Source organism: Rhinolophus sinicus, linkage group LG06 (genome assembly GCF_036562045.2).
Source record: "Rhinolophus sinicus isolate RSC01 linkage group LG06, ASM3656204v1, whole genome shotgun sequence".
Taxonomy (NCBI): domain Eukaryota; kingdom Metazoa; phylum Chordata; class Mammalia; order Chiroptera; family Rhinolophidae; genus Rhinolophus; species Rhinolophus sinicus.
Genome location: NC_133756.1, coordinates 9726099 through 9741463, shown reverse-complemented (window position 1 = coordinate 9741463; position 15365 = coordinate 9726099). Strand labels below are relative to the sequence as shown.

The window sequence follows — 15365 nt, the reverse complement described above, 5'->3', positions numbered from 1 at the left end:
TAAATGCAATTTTCATGAGTTAAAAAGTGCAAAGCTCCCCTGAATCCAATGTTACTGGTGAACTTGGTTTTGACAGCTTCATAGTACTTTTTAATACCGTAAAGTGAAGTCAATAATAAAAAAAAGTTTTCCAAAAGTTTTTCCCACATTTCAGTGATTTAACTCATTTAAAACGTTCAAAGTCCTAACTGCCTTTGTCACCATAACCCTAATTTTAAAAGGAAAGTCACTGGTGATAAATTAGCAAAAATTAAAAAAAATATATCACATTTTCCTAATTCATTTTAGTTAATGAAAATGGGTACCTAACCAGTATGATTTTTCAATAAACATGATTTATTTTCGAAGAATTTTAATATCTTCTAAATTTTAATCTATTCATGGTGATTTCTTAAATCACAGTTCAACTTTATTTTTAATATTTATGGTCAGTCTCATTTAGGATATTAACTTCCTTCATTTTCATTATGATTTTTAAAGACATGCTTTAGATTTGAAAATTACAAAACTTTCCTTTTGAAATTAAGGCGGTGTTACTTTGCTCTTTTAAAATTATGGAGGTGCCTGTTTCTCCCACTATCTGTGGTAAAGACGTCAAACAGACACAGCTTTCCTTTAAAACTGCTTATTGCACTAAAAGACAGCAAAAACCAGTTGTCAGTTCTTCAAATAAACATGATTATATTTCCATCAATGATGTTGCCAATACAGTTCTATAATTATTAAAGCACTATCCTAATAAATAGAAAAGGAAGCTATACTTCAAAACACATACATATATGTTTATATATACACACATACATATATATAAAAATATATATATATGAAAATCACATTAAGGTATGAGAGGCAGCAAGTAACCTAGCAAAAAAAAAAAAAAATTATAAAAACCTCAATAACCCCTTCTCTCTCTCTACCCAATTTCAGAGGCCTCAACCCTACAGAGTTCCAATCATTTAAAATATTTACCCTTTATAAAAGCTTTAAGGGATCTCCATGTATAACCCATAGAAACAGAAGTCTTTTGAATACATATCACTTATAGAGCCATAGAAACAGAAGTCTTTTGAATACATATCACTTATAGACAGAAAAAGTTAAACTTCTGACAGGTTTTATATTTATAGCAGCTTTAACATACTCACTAAAGAAAAAGAATAGTTTAGGTTGCTACTGCTTATGTACACATTGCACAAATGGCAAATGTAAGTTCAGAGCTGGAGGGGGCAAACACAAACTCTCACAAAAACACATACACACATATGTGTGTGTGTGTATGTATACACACACACACATATATAAAGTAACTTTGTTTCTTAAGTAAGCAATATCAAGAATTGAGGACTCAGAATGGTGTATGAGACAAGAGACAGGAGTGGGTGTGCAAAATGAAAGTCTAGTTTGTCATGCTTCATATTCAAATGAACCAGATACATGAGCATTTGAATGTCACTTGTAGGATTAGGGAAAAAAATATAGGAGATAAAGGCAAGGGAGGTAGAGAGAGAAATAAAAGTGGTGGTGGGAGGATAATAAAAGGGAAAGGAAGTTCCCCAATGGAATGAACTATAAAACATACACAAAGAACATATATATCTATTATCAGTGTAGATCCAGATATATATGCATATGAAGTATACATGTATATATTTAAAATATACACAGATACCTTTTACAAGAATACACGAATGCACATTAATTTTTTTGCACACGTAATTGTGAACAATCTCTGATTATTCATGTAGGCATGTTTTTTTAAAAACCATCATTTACCTTTCCTTTCCTTTTTTTTTTTTTTTTTGCAAAGATAGTTGTGCTGCCAAGCAACTTGAGGTAAAGGCATTAAAAGGGTTAGACTACGAGAAAGTGAAAACAAAACAATGGCGACACTTCCTACAGGAGATTGCACAAAAAAGCAGTTGGCTGGTTTCATATTGCATAATGGTGCTGTGTTTCTTCATGAAGTAAACAATCTTCCTAGTATCAACATAAAAATCAGACCCTGGTCCCCACAGTGTTGGTTTCTGTATGGCTGCAGGCATCACCACCTAACTGACTCCACTGGAAACATAGGTTGTATGTCGATTCATCTTTCAGTTCTTCCTCTCCGAGAACATCCTTGGACATTTTAAGCAAAGTACATTGTGCGTAAGGTATCTTGGTGAATCTGTACAGCCTTGGCAAGAGCTTGTGGATCTCGCCCATTGCTCTGTCCTGAAACGTGACTTCCTTCAGCACTGTAAAAGAATTGGCAATGAACACAAAACAAACCCTATTCTGATGTAATAATTCTGGAAAATATTATTTGTTGTAGAAAACTATAAGAATATTTTAAAAAGTACAGGCTAGTATAATGAATTCCTACATGTCTATCACCCAGCTTCAATAATTAACTCAAGGCCAATTTAACTTCTCTCACCGCCTAGGATTATTTAAAAGTAAATCCCAGATATCCTATAATTTTGTCAGAAAAATCACTTTTATTATCAATAATCTCTCCCTTGAGTTAATTTGGTAAAGCAACTAAATCACGATATCATTCTATTACGAATAAGACTAGACTGCATATTATAATGGGAACCCTTATCTTGGGCACTTAGTTCTGTCATTGCTTTTCATATGGATCACTGACTCCTCTAATAGCTTGTAGAACTTTAATTCTAAATAGCAGTACTTATGGCAAACAGAGAGGCACATACTGACATGGAAACACAAACAAATTTCCCAAGAAAATCCTAACATATAGGCCATACTTAGATTTGGGTGAGAGTCTGTATTTGTTATGCTTTTTTATTACCTGTCATGTTCTTTGTCTACGAGATGATATCTGGCTCTGAATGCCACCAGGTGAGCATAATACGCTGGTGCAGGTATAGAAACAGATCGTGTACAGCGCACATAAGTGTGGCAGAGCTGGTAAGTTAGCAGCTGAAGTTCATCTGCATTAAAGCAGTTATCATCCCATAAAACATGATAGTGTGAAGGACGGCTGGTACCCTATAGACAAGGAAAAGACACATTCTGTTCATTTCTAAACTTTTAAATAAATATTCAGCACAGACTAAGTTATAGAAAAAGCCAGCTTTGTACATTAGTAAAATATATTCTAATTTAACAATCGATTAAAAAAACATTTAGTTGACTCTGGGCATATATCCAAAAGAAGTGTAAGCAAGGACTCGAACAGATATTTGCACACCTATGTTCAAAGCAGCATTATTCACAATAGCCAAAAGGCGGAAGCAACCCAAATATCCACTGATGGATGAATGGATAAACAATATGTAATATGTAATACAACGGAATATTACTCAGCTTTAAAAAGGAAGAAATGTCTTTGATACATACCATGACATGGATAAACCTTGATGACATGCTAAATGAAATAAAGCAGTTACAAAAGGACAAATATCTGATTCACTTACATAAGGCACCTGGAGTAGTCAGATTCATAGAGACAGAAAGTAGAATGGTGGTTGTCAGTGGCTGGGGGAAGGGGGAATGGAGTTAGTGTTTAATGGGTACAGAGTATCGGGGAAGATGAAAAAGTTCTGAAGATAAATGGTGGTATGGCTGCATAAGAATATGAATATACTTAATGCGATGGAACAGTAAACTTAAAAATGGTTAAAATGCTAAGTTGTATGTTACGTATATTTTACCATAATAAAAACACCAGAACATTTACTTGAGCTCCTATGTATTAGTTACTGTGTTAGGTACTATGGAGTTAAAGAAAAACAAAGTCAAAGGTTTCTTGTCTTTTGGAAAACACAGTTTGTAGAGGAGTAGAGGAGACAGAGTGTCTACAATTATAAAACAACAAATAAATGGCTATAATACTAGTGGCACTTGATCCCATGTAAAAATACCAAATGAAGTAATTGTGGGGGTAAGCCTTGGTTCTTTACCAAGTGGGAAATGAGTGAGATTTGGCCTTTTGGGAGACAGTAGAGAGAATGAACCACCTTAACAAAAGCACAGGGGCATAACATTTCATAGTGTACTTGGGGAATAGATAATAGACTAGTATGAACAGAGTATGGTACATGGGTGGAAAAAGATGAAATTGAAAAGAAAGTTTGGAATCAGACTGAAGGACATGCTTAGGAATTTGGATTTTCACCTGTAGGTGGCAGGTTTCTTTTTTTTTTTTCTAAACAGGAGATTTTTTTAGATGCGATGAGATTGGGGTTTTATAAAAGTAACATCAGCAATAATATGGAGGATGGATTAGAAATAGGAAGAAACTGAAAGCAAAGGGAGTAGTTAGGAGGCTGTTGTATTAGTTCAGGTATGAGATGAGGGTAGGAACTAAGGAAATGGCAGTGGCAAAGGAGAAAGATTAACTGGTACTTTAACAAATATTTGAGTATCATTTGTCAGGCACTGTGCAAGATTTGGGGGATAAAATTCAAATGATTACCATATCTACCTCCCCCAAATTATATGTTTATAATGCATACATCAGATATCGTACATTCACATACATTCAGTATTGACTGAACACTCACTATATGCCATATCCTGTATCAGGTGCCAGGTACATAGTAATGAATGAGACACACATTCCAGAGATGAGACAGATAATATATAAATAAGACCATCAGAAATTGGGCTCTAAAGACAAAGGTTTTGGTTAACTACAGTGGGGAAACATTCCTGTCTTTAAGATTCAAAATGACCATTTGCATATCTAAAAGTTCGAGTGAAAAAAAAAAAATCCGTTTAACCAGCATTTCCAAAATTTATTTGAACAGAGAATCTCTTTCACTCCTCTGCAATATTTATTAAAAAGTCACAGTAATATTCCTTGGAATAAATACATGGAAAGAAACACTAGGTTTAAAATATGTACTTCAATGAGACAGATTTTATCTCAGGTCCTTTCAACTTTGTTTTGCTAACTGACTACTCTCCATGAAATGTAACATTGATTGTCAAAAGAAGTAGATATACAACATAGATGAGTGGGACAATAATTTTAAGCTGTAAGAGTGAAACTGGGTTTAGTGTATGTGAGATGTATATATATGAAGCTTTAAGATGCAGCTCTACAGTAAGGTACATCTTCCTAAAATTTCTATTCTATTCAAGGGCAAGTAGCCTAAAACAGTTTTGGGTTCCATTCTCTCAGTCCTTCCTCCTAGGAATATGGATTCGCTCTCTCCCGCTGCTGGAAAATTTGAGACACACTCAACTACAGCTTATAATATGATAAGTATATTAGCTAACAAATTAATAAAAAGATTTTGTGAAAAGAATAAGAATAGACTTGAAATTATGTAACTGAAACTTAAAGCTGTAATTCTACAATTAAACTGTTTCACATGCTCAGTATCTGCCAGTAAATGTCAAAGTTTTCCATGAAGTGTTATTATCAAAAAGAAACATATGTCAAAGGAACAATCGGGGATATTTTAAAGTTTTTTGAAGTTTTAGGTTAAGGACCCAACTTAGGGAGATTTATTTTATTACACTACTTATATTCTGGTATTTTCATAGCATCTCTCAAGGTAAGAAAGGTTAAGAAGTTTATTTACTGAAAGTGTCATCTAATTTCATGTGGAAACAATTTGGGTGCAGAGAGAGGTCTGTCATTCTCCTTTTTCTGAGATTTAAAAAAAATATACATGTCAATGGAAGTTCCTGAACTAAAACATTTCATCCAAAGTGTAGGCTTACCTGTATTCCAGCATGGCTACAGAGGTAAAAATCAAACTCATAGGGGTGTGTAATGTCTGTATCAACTGTTGTTCCAGCTGGGATATTGCCACTTCTTCCAACCTGGATTTGTTTGGTTAAAGTTTAAACAAACAAAACAAATATAAAGAACGTGTCGGAAAGCACTTTTAAAAATGTATAAATATATAGGCTGATCCTATGATTCACTACATGCAGCTTGAAATATTACTTAAGCAGGCATTAAGAGCAGACCTTATTCTAGTCCTGGTTCCTATTCTTAAATGTCACCGAAAGTGAAAATGATAAACCACAAAGAGTTCTTAGTTTCTACTGATGCTTAACTGGTCATTGATCCCAATATGGGTGGAAGACTTAAAACCTTTTTTTTTTTTTCCCCAAGTTACTTTAGGTGCTCTAATTTGTGGTACAGCAGGTACTCTGGCTTGTGTAATTTATGAAAATTAGCATTTTCCTTAGAGAACAATATACTTTTAGAAAGAATGTGGACAACATCAACAATAGTCACCATTTGTAGAGATACAATAAAGTAGTGTCAGGTACTTTACATTAACAGTATTTCTAACCCTGATAATTCTGCAAGTTAGGTATTATTCTGATTTGTTTGGGGGAAGCCAAGGCTCAAGAATATAAAATAATTTGCCCACTAGCATACAGTAAAGGGCAGAACTATGAGTCAAACATGGAATTGACTGCAAAGGCCCTATTCTTTTTATTTCACACCAGCAGTTTCAACATCTTATAAGGAAACAGACACTATGATTTTCTCTGGATAGGTATGTGAATGAAATGGTTCAAAATAATGAAAGACTCCTAATAAAACACCTTAAGACACAGCTATATACTTACCTCCACCTCCTGATCCCTAACACGTTTAAAATCATTAACTATAACTCTAGGTTTACAAGGCGAGCAAATCAGAAACTATTTTCCTGACTCAGACATTATTTCTGCCACACGAGGGACTGCTATCGGGCTTGAATTATAACTGTGTAGACCAACCAGCCAGCTTTCACCAAGCACAAAACAAAGAAAACAGTTCGTACTCTAATAAATGATGACTATTTGGAACACACAAATCTAATTAATACATATAAAAAGTTTTACTCCATGTAGAGCAGTAGCAGAGTGCCTGGGTTCATATCACAGCATCTAGTTGTGTGATCTAGGGTATTTTACCTGTCTGTGCTTCTGTTTCCTCGTTTGTAATGATCTCTAATCTATTATTAGTAGCAATATTTAGAACAAAGTGGAAAGAGAAGCAAACGAATGGAAAACTGGTATGACTAAACAGCAGACGCCAGTAATCATTAAATCTGCCCTAGGTTTTCCTCATCCTACTTTTGAAGGAATCTTTGGTTTTCTAGGTACTGAAATGTACCTAGTAATTTAGGGTCAAAGGCCTTTAACAACCTGGAAGCCACAATAAAACTATCACTGCTGCTATCAGAGAGGGGGTAGAGGACGGTGATGAAGGCCACGCTGAGCTGGCCTGCCTGATCTGAGTCCTAGCTCTGTCAATTACTAGCTGTGCAACCATGGGAGGTTATTTAACCTCCATGTGCCCCAGTATCCTTCTGTGGAAAATGGGGGATAATAATAGTAAGTACCTCAAAGTGTTGTTTGTGAAGATCAAATGAGTTCAATTGATAAAAAATACCCAGAACGATGCCTACTATTATTTCTTTTTCCTTACTATTACCACCATCAATCACCATTACACTGTAACGAGCTAACCTTTATAGAGTACTGAGTATATGCCAAGCATAGTTCTAAGTGCATTACGTATTTTAATTTATTTAATCCTCTCAACCACCCCAATACAGTATTAGTATTATCCTAACCTTGCTGAGAAAGAAAAAGGCACAGAGATGTTAAGTTACTCGCCCTAAGTTACACAGTGAGTGTAACCAAAGACCAAATATACACCAAAGACAAGAGACAATTCTTTGTCTCTCAGTCTTTTCTATTGAACGCCCTTCCCAAGGGGACACTGGCACTTGAAATCCTCAGATTTCTCTGCTCCAAGGTTTGCAGGATGAGAGGCAGGGTACTGGAAATGATAGCTAGACTGCTACTTGCCTATGTTGCACACAAAGAGACTTATTTCCCTATGTATTCATACCTCTTTCCCTTTCCTAATTATAAAAGTACACATGCACATTATAAAGTATAAAAAATAATTATGTGAATTTTAAAGGAAGCATTGTTTAAAAGTTAGTTTGCATGAATTTCCACTAATCACTCTAGAAAGTCACTAGCTTTTAAGAAAACGAATTTTTACACAATATTTAAAGAAAGAATAGACCTTTTTTTCTTCTGAACATTGAAGAAAAATATGAATAGAAAGAACAAATTTGAAACTATGAGTTTCTTTGCAACAACAAAAAGGATTAATAGGATTTTGAACATTCAGAGTGTTATACTAGAAGTTCTGGAAAGTTAAAAAGTAAACATTAACCTATCTTGAGGCTGCTATACTCATAATCTGCTTTGTTGAAATCTGCTACTATGTATTAGAAACCCTGCTGTTGGCAGAAAGCCTTTGTTAAGTGGTCTATGAACTATGTTAGATAAGCTTGGCTTATAATAGTATTACAACAGATGTAAGATTACCCTTTCTGTCCTATCAGCACAAAATAATCGAGTGTGATGTCTCTTCTGAACCACAATGTAGGTTATTCCAGGTTGATAGTCTTTCTCCAAACTGATGCAGGCTTCTCGAATTGCTAGTAGTTCATAATATAATACCTAGAGAAGATGAAATAGAAAAGATTTGATATAGTCAGTTGTTCTCTTATACATACTTCTAAGTAAAATAATTATTTAGTCTTGGTATTTCTTAATCTCATCACTTTATAGCTCTCTATTCCAGCTTCTCTATTCTTTATACTTCTCTCTTAACTATTATCAGAACATGGTCTCAGCAGTCAAGGCTTACACATTCATAGTAAACATTTTAAAAGGAAAAATCTAAGGAAGTGTCTAGTTTGATGTTAGGAACTTGAAACTTCATTAAGCCTTCTAATTTCTGAACTAGACACCATGTTATAAACACAATATGTGATTTAACCACAGTATGATGAGATCCCAGGCAACCAACCTGCCTAAACTGTCCCTCTGAAACACCATCCCGATAAAAGATGATACGAGTAGGTTTGAATCGAGTTGACTTATAAAATTGAATGAGAAGTTCTCGGACCATGGAGGCCAAGTCCTGGATGATCTCCTGTCGGGGTCTCTGAACTCTTACTGTGGCACAGTATCTGCTTGGGTGGGCATCCATACTACCTACAACCTAAGTTGGAAAAGTAAAGGAAATAGAAATTAAGGTAATCAAAACTACATGAATATGAATTTATCACAATAAAAAAATTTGAAAAAGGTACGTGGATTTCATTTAAATTTGTATTTTACAAAAACCTGACTACTTACCACTGAGCACTTTGAGTGTAGTAATTCCCAGTGAAGAACAGAATAAAAGACCTAATATAGGGTCAAAAACTATTTTCCTATAAGTAGGCTGCACTTTACATTTAACAATTAGATTCTAATTTATAGATGTTCTGGTAGGCCCAAATAGTAAGAAAGAACAGAGACAAAAAGATGTACATAAAGAGAATAAGCGAAAGGAGATAAGCAAAAAAAGAGGACCCACTGAAACCCTCGATTTCTCCACCCGGAGCCATACTTAAGATTTTGGCATCATCTTAGCACTGCTAAACTTCATAAATTTTAAAAGAATTTTTCCTCTCTTACTGTAATGTCCTAGACCAGAAGGCTTGAATCCATCGTCAAGGCTTACTGTGTTGTATTTGTGTTTTGTATCTGGTCTTTAGGGAAATTAATCTTGGTTTTGAGAGTAGCTATCTGAATTTTCTCTTTCTGTGCCTTTTAAGTATTGCTATGTGTTTGAAGCAGAGGGAACTTTAAAGCATGAACTTAAAGATTCACCTTGACTATAGTCACTTATAGACCTACTGAAGCATGATCTCTGGCATCCAAATATTTTAAAAATGTCTACACATCAGTCTGACTAGAGCCTAGGCTGAGGACCAGCTGGTCACTCTGCCTTCAGCTTCTTTTTCTTCCTGGGTACTATTTATACCAAAGTCATGCTTCAAAAATGGAACTTTACACCCCCATGTTCATTGCAGCATTATTTACAGTAGCCAAGACATGGAAACAACCTAAGTGTCCCTCAATGGATGAATGGATAAAGAAAGTATGGCATATATACATATACAGTGGAGGATTATTGAGCTATTTAAAAAAAAATCAAGTATTTTTTTTATTGTGGTAAAAGTGGTATACAACATTACATATATTTCAGTGTAAAACATTTTAATTCGGTATTTGTATACACTACATAGTGGTCACCATTATAAGTCAAGTTACCGTCCATCACCATATAGTTGATCCCCCATACCTATTTTCTTTTCCCCAATCACCTTCCCCTCTGTATTGGGTCTCTGTATCTATGAGTTTTTGTTTTCTTTTGTTCTGTTTTATTTTTAGATTTCACATATAAGGGAGATCATATGATATTTGTCTTTCTCCATCTGACTTATATCACAAAAGACAAATACCATATCATCTCCCTTACATGTGGAATCTAAAAAAACAGAACAAAAATACCAACTGAGCTCATATGTGCAGATACAGAGAACAGATTGGTGGTTGCCAGAGGCGGTGGTGGGTGGTGGGTGAAATTGGTGAAGGGGGGTCAAAAGGTACACACAAACTTTCAGTTATTATATAAATAAGTCCTGGGGATGTAATGTACAGCATGGTGACTACAGTTAATAATACTGTATTGCATATTTGGAAGTTGCTAAGACAGTGAATCTTAAAAGTTCTTATTACAAGAAAAAAAAATTGTAACTATGTATGGTGACAGATGTTAACTAGACTTATTGTGGTGATCACTTCTCAATATATACAAATATTGAATTATTATGTTTACACATGAAACTAATGTTATATATCAATTATACCTCAATTATAAATATATACATACATATAGTACTTCAAAAGAGTATTTAACTTCCTGTTAGTAATTTAAATGCCTTATTTATTTGAAACCAAAATATGGAAAATTCTTACCTTCTCTTCTGTCTTAGTCTGACTAGAAAATAATCAAGAATTTTTACAAAATGAGCTAGAACTTGTCTACTTATTATACACAAGCGGTTGTATCTGCTTTTTCTTTATCTTCTATATGTAAAAAAAAAGAACTCTGACCATCTTTCCCTTGAATGGTATCTCACTACTAAAAAATAAATCAATACCCATTCTGATGGCACAAAAAGACTCTCAAAAGCTTACTAGCCTCACAACGCGCTATGCTACACTTCAACTCCCTGAATTTCTCAAAAGAAACCAGTTTTTGACAATCTAAATTTAAATTGTATCACCGTTAAGGTAATATTTATTATGCTATATGGCATTTATAACTCACATTTGTTTCTCACACTAGTCTTTAAGTTATTGGAAACAGAGTCATATAGCAAAAATAATCAATTAATAAAATCTATTTACAAGGCCTTTGATAATGATAAAAGTGGATACAGCGTACACCGTATTTGGTTTAAATAGATTAGTAGGAAAGGATAATGACTACCCACAAGTTTTAAAGAATTCAAATATGCTTAAATTTTCTTGGAAAAATAATCCCAAAATAGCAAATCCAAAGGAAGTTTTCTGAATTTCTTTCTTTTTTTTCCCCTAAATCATTTTATCTTCTATATGAACATTTTTATGACTATCAGAGATGGCTCAATAGTACCTCTAGGACACTTGAAATGTAAACAATTCATGAATAACTAAGAATACAAAGCAATATAATTTGTTGATAGATAAAAGTCAATTTTCTTCACTAATGAAAATAGTTTTGGAATCATACATGAAAATTGTAATGTTACTATCATTTTCAAGGATAAATAAGATTTACCAGATTGTGAAAACTTACAATTTATGTAAAGATTATTATAATGGATGGAAAAAATATATTAAAAATCTTAATTTCTGAAATTTATCAAGAATGCCTAAAGTATGTTGACATTTTCAAAATGTTGGCAGCTGTTAAAATCAAGCGATTTTCAAGTTGGGTAAAACATTATCTGGCTTTCTGTAATTTATAAGAAATACACTTAAAATAACTGACAGAAAAGTTACAGATATAGAGGTGGGCAAAGATATAATCAGCAGATATTGACGTGGGAGTGGCAGTAGTAAAACAAAGAATTCAGGTACAAAGTATTAAATTGGACAAAGGTGGAAGATATTTTATATTGAAAAAACACAATCCATAATCAATAATGTTGTAAAGATTATGTAGGGTGCCACATGGGTACTGGACTTACTGGGGGGATCATTTCATAGATTGTGCAGATGCCTGCCCACTATGCTGTACACCTGAAGCTGAAGTAGAATAATACTGAGTGTCAACTATAATTACACATATATATATGGTCATGGGATGTAAAGTACAGCATAGGGAATATAGTCAATGGTATTGCAACCGCTATATATGGTGTTAGAGGAGTAGTAGACTTGGGGGGAGGGGTTATCACCTTGTGAGGGGTGTAAATGTCTAATCATTATGTTGTTTTGTACACCTGAAACTAATACTAAAAAAAGTAAATTTAAAAAACTGCAATCCACCAAGCTTATATGTAATGCATCTTTCTGGATCAAAGACACTATTGAAATACATAAACTTTGAATTACAAGAAATAACTGAAAATATACAATCGTGGATAGGTCAAACAGACAATTTAAAGTTGGAAACAGAAGATTTGAGTAATGTAATAAATTTGATTTAATAGACATATATGGAACTTGTAGTCCCAAAACCAGAGCAGATCATTCTTTTCAAAAACACAAAGAACATTTGAAAGTTGGCTCTCTCTATATATATATTTATAAAAATTGGTTTCAAAGAAAATATCCTTAAAATTCAAAAAGCTGAAACCAAAATATTGACCCTCGCCTAAACTTTAGATAAGACAAACCTGCCTAATGACACTCACAGCAGCAATAGAAGGCTTCTTCCCATCACCAGCTGGTGGGTGAGTGACATCTGCTCCCAAAAAGATCACTGGTTGCTGGAACACAGAAGGTCTTAAACACATTTTTTAAGAGTTAGATAATTCATTTTTTTCATTATCCATTTATCTGTTTCATAATACTGCAACACAACTGCCAGATGCTGACAGAGCACGGAGGAGGTCCTATATAGAAGTTTCGAAGGCCTGAGATACTGACAGCTTTGTTCTCTTAATTCATGAATCCCTGGTCAGTGAAGTAAAAGCTGTCACAATGCATATGTCTAATGTCATTCAGAGCAGTTTTCTGCCTTAAGTAGTGGTGATGGTGGTTGTAAAGGACAACTGCTGCTAGCGTTCTTCATTAACAGGCATAAAATGCTAAACTTCCTCATATTAATCCACTAATTTGTATCAATCTTTCACTTACTTACATTTTAAGTTTATGTAATCTCTCAAGGAGACAAAGAATCATTAAACTTTACATTGAAAAGGATTATGAAAGTTTAATACTTCCCCTCCCCGCCCCAAAGTATAAATTTGAGTAACATATATTTGTCATAAAGTAACTAGCAGTTAATTTTTTTCTAAAACTATATCCTTTAAGATTCAAATGATTATTTCTTAGTTCTTGGGCTTGTTGATAAAATTCTATATTCATCTCACTTATGAATCTCATCTCATATTTCATAGGGATAGGAACTAGAGCAAGATGGAAAACAGGGAAAAAAGAGCTTTTGTGTCAAACACACATAGGTCCATCCTTATTGTAATGCTTATTTGTGGTGCATACTGGTCAAGATATTTAACTTTTTTTTTTTTTTTTTTAAGGAGGGTGCAGCTCACAGTGCCCCATGTGGGGATCGAACCGGCAACCTTGGTGTTATTAGCACCACACTCCAACCAACTGAACTAACTGGCCACCCCAAGATATTTAACTTTTTAAAGCCCTAGTTCTTCAACTATTAAAAGGAAACATGTTGCTCAATTCTCCCAGTAAGCCTCTTTCCTAGCCAGCACATCTTTACAGGTCATCAGATTTCATACCTCCTAAGAACTTTTAGATACAATGGTGACCCAGCAGTAACATCTGTTGTCCCACTGACTGCAGCAGTGTTAATATAGCTTTCTTAACTGATTTCCTGAATGGACATGCCCCTCCCTAATCCCCCCCACCTCCTTTCTTCCCTCACTCTCTAGGTGAGAAGCCTTATGATATCAGGTTGAAGATGATTATCGAATAAAGAAAAAAATTCTTCAAGCTGGGCTCTCCAGTGAGAAATAAGCTCTCAATACTTTCTAGCTAGACAAGAGATATTTTGTCTACTAAATGAAAATGGAGGTGGGAGGGGATTTTTTTTACAGGGGAATCTCTTAATCTCGCCATCCCAAACTTTTAATTTTTTGCCAAAATGTCTATTTACCCTCCATGGCAGGTATCACCAAAGCTGTTCCTTAAACAGATCTTAGATATGGCAATATACAGAAAAATTAAGATATGAAAAATGAACATTTTATTAAGTGATTAGCTTATCTTACCTTTGATGAGGTACAAGAATATTATTGATCCCTCCGAGTTTAACATTTATCTTTAGGCACAAGTTTGAGAGAGTTTGAGGGGATGTTTTTATTACGTTCTTGACTTGAACACACTGTGTAGCCATACCCAAAAGTGTATCTCCTACACGTTTCACTTCCGCTATGGAATAAATGTAAATACCTCTAGTTAGAAAAAAGGTCGAACTTTACTGAAAATTAAGCTACTGTGTTTCTTCCCTTGAAATACATCATTACGTTACAGGATACCAAAAATTACACCAATACTAAAACAGTGCTGTTAAAATTTAAAGTATACTGTTTTGAAGGTTAGCTTAAGTATTCAGTGATAATTTTTCCAGTTGTTTTTTTCTTTGTATACGAAAGTATATTTTTATCATCATAAAAATACTATAATACAATAACTTAAAAACCATAAGGAGAAAAATATCATACATAATCCCTTGTTAGCATTTTATTGTACTCTGTCTTCCAGCAGTTTTATTTTAATGCAGTTATAATCCTGGTATACTTACAGCTTTCAATCCTATTTCAAACCTTTAATTTAAAAATACAGAGGTACTACAGTGTAAAGAATAAAAGTTCCCTGTTTCTTTCTCCCTCTCTGCCATTATAACTATCATAAAGAGTTCAGTGTATATAACTTATATATAAAACACATGGAAAACATTTTAAAATCAAAATTGAGAGCATACTATACATTCTATTTTGCAACTTGTTATTTTCACTTAATAATATAGTATGTTTTGAATCTCAATATATAGGTGCCCTTATTATTTAGAACAACAGCAGTTACTCTGTTTTTAAATGCCATAAGATATCTAACTAGTCATATACTGATACATTTTTAGCTTGCTCTGGTTTTCATTATTTCAAATGACGCTGTGATTAATATCCTTGTATATTTATTTTCGCTTGGTTGTGTAACTATAGCCTTAGGATAAATTTCTACAAGTAGAATTGAGAGGTGAAAGGTATTATGTATTTAACAATTTTATAGATAATGACAAGTTGCCCTCCTTAAAGCTTTATTCATTCATTCAACAAATATTTAAT

At 33.9% G+C, this 15365-nt stretch overlaps 1 protein-coding gene across 7 annotated transcripts in view; it reads right to left on the bottom strand.

The window, feature by feature from the left end:
- Positions 1-1784: 1784 nt before the first annotated feature.
- Positions 1785-15365, bottom strand: part of LOC109444829 (argonaute RISC catalytic component 3) — a 98357-nt gene continuing 84776 nt past the window's right edge. For 4 of the 7 annotated variants that reach the window (XM_074334391.1, XM_019726516.2, XM_019726514.2 and 1 more), the window contains 7 exons: positions 14292-14451; positions 12738-12828; positions 8807-9001; positions 8320-8454; positions 5686-5787; positions 2798-2997; positions 1995-2237 (listed from right to left, as the gene is read on the bottom strand). In XM_074334391.1, the coding sequence (XP_074190492.1) occupies positions 2129-2237; positions 2798-2997; positions 5686-5787; positions 8320-8454; positions 8807-9001; positions 12738-12828; positions 14292-14451 (992 nt within the window). In that variant the 3' untranslated portion in view covers positions 1995-2128. Of the gene's footprint in view, positions 2238-2797; positions 2998-5685; positions 5788-8319; positions 8455-8806; positions 9002-12737; positions 12829-14291; positions 14452-15365 lie in introns of all 7 variants that reach the window. The other 3 variants (XM_074334390.1, XM_019726510.2, XM_019726513.2) reach the window with 1 other exon arrangement.